General features: G+C 43.6%; 1 protein-coding gene across 1 annotated transcript; it reads right to left on the bottom strand.

The window, feature by feature from the left end:
* atp1b2b (ATPase Na+/K+ transporting subunit beta 2b) lies at nt 1–8,586 on the bottom strand (the record flags this gene model as incomplete). Its single annotated transcript, XM_080835102.1, has 8 exons — nt 1–168; nt 312–407; nt 690–719; nt 1,718–1,780; nt 2,345–2,550; nt 2,735–2,845; nt 3,111–3,239; nt 8,496–8,586. The coding sequence occupies 8 exons, from the start codon at nt 8,584–8,586 to the stop codon at nt 1–3; spliced, it is 894 nt and encodes a 297-aa protein (XP_080691228.1).
* Nucleotides 8,587–9,315: the final 729 nt, after the last annotated feature.

The following is a 9,315-nucleotide window of genomic DNA, read 5'->3' as shown; positions in this document are numbered from 1 at the left end:
TTAGTTTCTGCTGTTAACCCTTAGCCTGAATATCACCTTGAGGCCAAACTTATCCTTCACGTTGACCGCATTGATGCCCGGAGCGGTGACCTTGCACTCGATGTTGATGTCTGTGTTGGTGGTAAGGTTGAGGAACTTAATAGCCACCAGAGGCTGGGAGTAGTTCACCTGTGAGAGGGTGGGAAAATATGTTAGGCCTGGTAACTCCAGCATTCTCTAAAAGGGAAACGATCCTTAGTACAGAATATAACACATCTATTGAGAGTTTGGAAAATACTTTGACCTGGCAAAAGAGTAGTCAGACACTTTACCTGTTCTTTCTTGCCGTAGTATGGATAGTACATGAGGTTAAAGGTGCCATTGGGAGGGAAGTACATCAGCTGACCCATCTTGTCAGCGTCCTCCTCCTGATGTAAGCAGAACAGGTTGGAGGATTAGGCACTAGCAGATGTCATGCTGGCAACTGACACCGTACAGAGACTCGTCAGAGGATGGAACGAACTGAAGGGTTAACACTGAACCCTACCTACATACGTTTAGATGCTAAATGCTAAATGGCTAAATGTAAATGTTAAATAGATGCTACACTAAGCAAAGTCTGGTTCTAGTAAAGCATTATGTCATACTACAGGTTTGTTACTCTTTTTAAGGACTCAAACACTTATTTCCAGCTTCAGAGTTTTCCTTACCGTCTCTTCATCCTCACTAACTTTGTATATCTGAAGACCAATGATGGGAAAAGAGGCAGTGACAGTGACATAAGTCATAGAAAAATCAGACATAACACATAGAAAAGGCAGACAAGAGACCAGAAGAGACAGACAAGGGTGATGCCAAGACATGTGAAATTATATTTGCATAATGGCCCCTTGACAGACTTTAAAACAGAGAGACAACACAGTGATGGGAAGATTAAAAAAGAGCTGAGGAAAACAAGACAGACTTGGAATGAAGAAAATAAATAGTTTTCCATTACTTGACCCTATAGTTCCTTCTGTGCCCATTAAATTCTCAAAATTTGCCTGAGGAGCTATAACTACTGTGACCGACACCAAATATAACGGGTCTTACACCGGCATTAGTAAAACAGTAGTACTGTATAACATTACAATGCCCATACGGTTGGTTGTGAGAAGTCCTATTCATGCTATGCAGTTGGGCTTGTACTCATATGCTCTCACACATTCCAGCCATTGGTAGTCCATTCCCCTCTGTATTTTTAAAATCTTTTCTTTTTTTTGCTGGTGGACTATGCTCGGAATTTGCCATTTTATTCTACCTGCATTGCTGTCAGGCGTGGCGTAGCATTACTCAGGACCAATGAGAAGTGCGTTCTCTGTTTGGTTAGTGGAACACAACATGACAACATGACTCCCATATCTGGGGAAGAGCAGCAGGCTTTCCCTTTATCTCATACTCAATAGTCTCCCATAGATTTGCACTGAATTTATTCTCAAAAATATGAAACAAAGTGCATCCCATATGAGTTCAATATGGAACATGTTTTTTAGTTCTCAATTATGGGATGATTCTGTATTTTAAGGACAGTTGGCAATCCTTCCCACCAATGACCAGTGTCTACTGGCCACCATGACTACTAGCCACCATGGATGGGGCCATGTAAATTTAATCTGAAATGGATCCCTGTTTGCACTTTAATCCATTCAGCGACTGGGGATGTGAGAAGAGAGGAGCAGGGAGACAGACAGGCACTCACCTTGGGTGCACAGGTGACGAATGGAGCCTCCCCATCCTTTCCACCTGGCAACATCCCAATCACCTGGAGGAGGGAGAGAGACATGAGAGAGAACAAAAAGAAAGAAAATGGAATGAGATAAAAGGTAAAGAGGGGGAAAAATAAAACAAAATGGAAAGATAGAGAGATAGAAAGAAAGTTGTGAGATGGAGAGATAAAGGTGAGAACAAAGAAGACAGAAACAGAGGGAACGAGAGAGAGAGAGAGAGAGAGGGAGAGAGACGGGTCAAGTTTACTGGCTTTCAGACACAAAACTGATACTCATTAATAATAGACTGCGTTGAGTGTGGTGCCTCTCTGCCTCCCAGGTCGTTTTGGATTCCCTACTCTCATGAGCCAGTGTCATGGCAACAGAGCAAACAACCACGACAGAACAGATAGAAGCAATGCTTGTAGTGGCACAGTGAAAGACGTTGATGAAAAAAGCTTATGCCTGGGGTGCATGTCAGTTCCTAAAGAGCATCTTATGATATTGAATGCAGATCACACACAACTCACCCCCAACCCCCCCCCCCCCCCACCTCCTATTCTTTCCCCCTCCCCATTAGTGCGTGTCACTGTCTCACAATTCCTATTGCAGATTCATACCCGATTGAGTTTGACGATGATGCAGGGTTGGCCATCACCGTAACCATAGGTACGGTCTGTCAAGCCAGAGCACTCTCCCAAAATGGAGCGGTGGAACTGGCAGGAACGTTTGGGGTAGTTCTTCACACTTCCGCTGTCCGACTGGAAGAAGTACTTGTCAGACACACACTCGTAGTTCTTCTTGGCCTGCTCAGAGTCATTGTAGGCTAAAGGAAAGAAAGACAAGAAGAAGGCGTTCTTCATTATTTTCCTTTTTTTGTGTGAATGTACATGTGTGGATGTTTTAAAGGAACTGAATGCTATAGATGCTAACAATAACTGGAATTATATCCAAATGTGTTCTTTTTTTTTTATATACAATCAGCCTGTCCATCTCCCACAAGTACTTACGCGAGAGGAACTCGTCTAAGGCGTGAACATACATATCCCAGCTCTCAGTCTCCTCCATCATGTAGTCGATCTCCAGAAAAGGGTTACCACTTCTAGGCCTCATCATCAAGCCTGTGGCAAGAAAATGAGCAAAAGGCAGAGAGAAATTACACATAGATGTATGCTGAGAGCGCCCACACATTAAAGCTATACGGTAGCCTCAGCTATATATAGCTATACGGGCGCTATAGATATACTTTGTTTGTGTCTGGACATACAAACATAGTTTGTTATAATATAAATAATGTTTGAAGTGTACAATTGTGCATGCACACTCTAGAGTGGTATATGTGCATTTATATGTGCATCTGTGAGTTTGGCATGTTGATGTGTGTACCTGGTACAACCAGCCTGTCCTGGTGTTTCGGCCTATTGTCCTCCAGCGTCATCAGCAATGCGTACATCGTGAGGCAGAAGAAAGCTGCCAGGAAGATGTAGAAGGCCACGTAGAAGAGGATGATGAGCCCTGCAGAAAACAATACCACAAGCACATAGGGTCATGAATAAAAGAGAGGAATGTAAACCGACTTTCTTCACCTTTGTTCACAGAAAAACAGTTCAATTCTTAGAGTCAAAAGACATGATATAGCAATACAAAACAAACTCACAAACATACACACACACATACACACAGAGAAACACACACATCTACAAAAGTTGTTGATATCAGGAGAACATAGACTGTGGAGGTGTAACATGAAGCTGACACAGAAAACGTGTCAAAAAAAGAACACTGAATGAATGAAACAAAAGAGTGTAAAACTCAAGGAAGGGGCAGGCTGGGCTGTAGTTATAAGATCTGACTTTCATGGGCTTCATTCGATCAGCAGGAACTTATTTATGGGACATTCGGTACCTTAAAGGGATCGGGTTTCCCCTCTTCTGCCTGTTTGAGAGACACCTTTAGAGCAGTTAACAGGCGGACGGGGCATGGGCCAGGTTTTTTATTCCCATATGACCAACACTGTGGTCGATTGGCCGGAAGTCATGTAATGTTAAACAGGAGCCTTGGAACTTTATTCAAAGGCCAGAAGGATGTTTTGGTTCAGTTCCAAGTTCGTCTCAAGTTCTTAGTCCACGTGAGTCCAGGAACTATTAGTATTTCCATATTAATTTGCTTTGCGAGCCAATGATTTATGGTGACTGAAAAATTCAATAATACATGCCAAGATTAATAAGGCAAAACATGAGAGTAATGTAACAGATGCCATGTTTTATGCTGCTGCTGAATCCTGCATTATAACATGTAGTGTTGACTGCATCAGGTTCAACAGGAGTGATTTTAGTTTTGACATTGTTGCATTCCTACATTTAGTCTGTGTACACAAGCAGCCCAATCAAGGCATATGAAAGATATATTCATCTGGTTTCGTTGTTCAGAGCTACCATCACGTGAAGCTTATCAATGCACCAAATGCCAAAGGCAGCACACTGAACCGCACAAAAGCAATGTGGCGTATCAGGCCATGTGTGGAGCCCGTTTGTGCCCCTGACGGCTAGGTGACTGAAAGGCATCAGTAAGGCCTAATCCTCTTTGCTGCTTAGTTAGAGGTGGAATCTCCACCTCACTCCCCCATAACGCCAATGTCAACGCTGCTAGGCAAAACCTGCCGAACATATGGTATAGTTAACCAAACCTCTAAGGCAGATTGCTATTGCACACACACACCCACACGCTCACAAGCACACACACACACCCACACGCTCACAAGCACACACACACACACACACACACACACACACACACACACACACACACACACACACACACACACACACACACACACACACACACACACACACACACACACACCCAAACACTTTATTGAAAATCTGCACATGAACAGGCCAACACTCCTAATGATAACTGATTCATCCTGGCTTGAATGGCTGTTCTTTGTCCAGATTAATTACCACAGACAAGTGCACGTGAACAGACAAGTGTGTCGAAGAGAGAGGGACGGTGAGACACGAGAGGGAGAGGGACCCATAGAGATTAGGGTTAAGGGGGTCAATGGATTTGAGGGTCACTTATGGCCAGAGGCACGAGTTCTTCACCACGGCACTGGAACCACTAGACGCTGTTTCAGCTACAAATGATACAGCACATGATACTAATTAAACTCAATACTGTCTAAAATTCAAGAAATAGATTTTTGACTTGGTGCCATTCAGCTCAAATACTCAATTTGCATTTTGCACACTTTTATTTTAGGGTCTATCATAACTTTTTATAACATGCGCATTCTTTATACATTTGTCTAACATACGACACATGCAGCTAATAAATAGCTTCTGATAGCACTTTCCTGCCAAAGGCTACTCAGCTTGCATGCGGTTGTACAGCAACCCTGCACTCGTCTGGAACTGCCGATGATTCTGCACTCACTGCAGTGCTGATCTCCTCAATGCAGAGCTGATGCAAGACGAGCCCTGCCAAGAGCTGGATCTGAAGCTCACTGAGGACCTGAGGATAGGCCTTTGGCAACTGAAGCCGGAAACATTCTGTCCAGCCAGCCAGTCTGGCTTAAGTAGGTTCTGTACATCGGTGCTACAAGGTACAGACTAGGCAGCAGTGTGTGTGTGTGTTTGGCACACGTGTGCATGTCTTCATGTGTCGTTGTGAGTACATGCATTCATAGGTGCATGCTATGTGTTCATATAGGTGTTTCTGAATGTATGTTATCCATACACCCAGGCCCGTTTTTTCTCCCCATAAAATCTATATATCACTCAGTGGCATGTGGGGCAGGTTGAGGAAGGCCTTAGCAGGACCACAAGCTTTTTGCTGACTGACTGTGTATACATTTTTCTTAATGTGGCTATGCGTGAACATGTGCATGTGTGTGTATCGGGATGACCAGAAGAGACATAAGGGGTTAAATAGTGAGAGCATGTGTGTGTGTGTGTGTGTGTGTGTGTGTGTGTGTGTGTGTGTGTGTGTGTGTGTGTGTGTGTGTGTGTGTGTGTGTGTGTGTGTGTGTGTGTGTGTGTGTGTGTGTGTGTGGAGACAGAGTCACTGTCTGATAGTGTCACTCTCTCTCTGCCATGTCTTTCCGCTGGCTTGGATCTCGGGTCACTCTTACTGTGTTTGACCATTTATGGAAGGAGGAATGATGCACATGTGTGCACAAATCTGCACACGCATTTCAAGTGAAAACATAAAATCGGAGTGATATCCATTTGGCACTTTTAAATATACTTGTATTTTCCATCTTTTGTGGTCTTGTTTCTTTTCATTTTTTCAACTAAGGCATTATGGCACAGCTTTGGTTATGCTATTTAAATAAACATGATTTGACTTCACCATTTAGTCCATCATAGGTAATAAACTGCTCATGTGGCTCACATTCAGTATACTGTTGTACACTTTTTAGGTTTTGATGTTTATTTTCAACCACAGAGCCCCTCCACCACTTGTTCTTTCTCTCTTTGTTTCTCTGACGGCCATGTTGTGAGAAGAAAAGTGCAAAGGTTACGATTGAAGTCAGCCGACTCTGACGCACAAAGAGACCTGCTCTCAGCTCATTAACATGCTGCTTTCAAAGCAGACACCTCTCAGCTACATCAAAAACACACATTCATCTATTTTTACATCAGTGACTACTGCTAGGTAACAGAACCGTGAAAATAGGCCTTTGGAGTTCCGCAGTCATATGGTGAACAAAAGAACCATTCATAAACAAAGTCTGCAATAGCCAGGCAGCAACATACTGCAAAAGACAATTCTTTTTTTAAATAGGAAAAACTCTTGCTATATTGGTTCATCAATTAAGCATTGTGAGGGAGTGGTTCCTATGAACAGGAGCTTTATTAGTTCACGTCCACAGAAAGAGATGTCCTCTGGGGAGCAGGGCATGGCCAAAACGCCCGCAGTGGAGACAGTTAATTAATTTATTCACCTGACCACAATGGCTCAATAGGAGAATTGTGCTGTGAATTATTTAAGTGGATATTTAATCCCCCTTTGGGAGCAGCTCCCGTGGCTACCTGGCGCTGAAAGCCCTCTGTCCACTGGTATCCACTCTTCTGAAGTCTGTTGTCTCATTTGTCACTGCACCACACTGCTGGGACCTCTCTCTTTCTCTCTTCCTCTCTCTTCCTCTCTCTCTCTCTCTCTCTCTCTCTCTCTCTCTCTCCTTCACATAGCATTTGTAGGTGTGCTACAACTGACCTTCCGAAGAAGCTCAGGTAAAAAGGATGAACGGGGTGGCAATATACCCTGGTTTGAGGGAGGCTACAGAAATAGCCTTATTAACACGCCTTAGAGAGCACGGCTTACCGAGGCCATCAGTCCTCAGGGCACCCAGGTCGTGCTGAGCTGGCTGAGCAAGTGCATTGTGGGATAGATTTTTGCACAGGCTGTCATGCTGTCAGTCATCCATCAGCAAGCTCTGGCCAAACACTATTTTAGCTATCATGGAGAAGAAGTCGCCATTTTATTTTTTTCTGAGTATTCCGATTTTTTGTAAAGACATAAGATACTTATCCAATTATAATATATACAATATACTTTTAGACAGAGAAATACTTCTGCGACTATCCAATCACACCTCTGTTTTTTTTTTTAAACCAGCCCACTGTCAGTCAAATCTGATCATCAATAATTTACAGTAGCTCTCCTTCTCTCTTTCACCAACATTCATATATACACACAGTTCGCATACTAGTTACAAAGGGATTGAGTTGAGTTGAGTTAGAGGAAGTCTTGGTGGTCTATCAAAGGGCACCTCCTAAATTCTTTAATACCACTGGATTTGACCTGTTCAAGTGAAGGGATACTCATCCTTGCTGTCAATGTGGTCATTCGCGATTAGGATTACCTCTCACACTAATTAACACAATTGAGGGCCTGTTTCCGTGGAAGATGAGGGGAGAGGGGAGGGGCTGAAAACGGAACTCTGCCTTCGGCTTTACCCGGATTAAAACAACTCAATGGCATTGTAGTGGTAGACATAACTCTAAATTCCTTTCATTTTTCCACATTATTTTATCTTCCGTCTTCAATTATTCTCGTTACTCTAGTTATAGTTATTAGTATAGTATGCTATGTCCATGGCGCAGTTCTACCTCAGGCGGATTATATGCTTACATTCTCGCATTTTAACGCGCAGTAGCGCTAAAATCCCCGGAAACGTCACAGGCACGTAAAAGCTTGCAGCAGACTTTACGTACGCTGTGAAGTTCCAGTGAAGTAGTCGAAAAGGCACCCTCGACTCTAAACTCCAGCACACACATATTTAATGATGTCTTCCTGTGAATTGACGCACATTTTCGAACGAACTACAATGGTTCACGCAAATATCAATGTGGATTTAGCCATAATTAGCTGCTTTGGTTATTAACAAGCCTTCTAACAAGAAAACAAGTATACGGTAGATATGGTCTGCAGTTACACAGCTAGTTATTATCACATCTATACTTATTTCGTGGTGGAAAATATGTCATATTAAACTAAAAATAGTGTAGACTTCACCACATTGAAAACGATTAAAGCGATCGCATCCTGCAAGATACTGCAGCAGCGTAATTGCCTTTTCAGCACCAACAGCACAGGACAGCAACCGACATCAATAAGGACCTGTGTCTGTTGCTGTACTCAATTCGTGTGGCTTTCAAACTATGGTTCACTTGCTGCATGCACTAATGACTTTCATACGAGTTTGGCTTGATAGAGCATACCCATGAAGCCGCTAAAAGTCAAAACTCTCCACTTACTTACCCCAACTGCTTGCCGTCCGGCCGATAAACTCCCCGGTCCTCGGGTTCCAAATTGACTCCTTCCAAGAAACCTTTCCGTCATCTTTGGCCATTTTTTAAAAAGTCTTGATACCAGGAAGGTGCACTCAACAGTTATAAATGTAATTAAGCAAATTACGTTTTAGCCTGTGACACAGGTTGGAAAGCCGATGGTTTACTCTTTTTTAAACCAAACCAATAATAAAGTATATGTACAAGCTCCCAAAACAAAGTTTAGAAGGAGATGTAAGCGCAAAAAGTGAGCACGAGTGGGTAGGTTGCCGGTTTTCTTCTATCTCATTACAGAAGAGCGTTCACTAAACTCTTGCTGATGTCAGTAAGCTAACCCAAGCCTTCCCAATGAAGCAGTCGGCCTGCCGCAGGGTTTTGATGAGTGATGCAGAACAGTGGCAATACTGCGGTAAACCAGCTGACTATCTCTTGCAGCCTCTCTGTCGCGCCCCCCTCCCTCCCCCGTCCTCTCAGTGCCAGTTCGCGCCACTAAACCCGCCTCTTTGGCCCGGCCACGCGCCTTCACCTCAGCCAATGATAGAGCTATGCAGCTCACGTGGCGCTCACCTTCCAGCAGCAGTTTCGCTTGCTTCTGCATCAAAGCCAAAGCTACCAAAAGCTGTTTGACTGACAGACGACCAAACCAATCCTGAATCGGAAACTGAAGGGAATCCTTCACGCAACTGTGTCCTTACGCACTAAAGCTTGCGCTCCATATGTGCCTTGACGTGTGGGTCGTATCACGGAAAGACTGTTTTTAGCCAGGCCATGTGGCCAGACTGGCGAGCTTT

This window comes from Sprattus sprattus, assembly GCF_963457725.1.
Source record: "Sprattus sprattus genome assembly, chromosome: 1".
NCBI classification, from domain to species: domain Eukaryota; kingdom Metazoa; phylum Chordata; class Actinopteri; order Clupeiformes; family Clupeidae; genus Sprattus; species Sprattus sprattus.
This window is presented reverse-complemented; position numbering and strand designations above follow the sequence as displayed.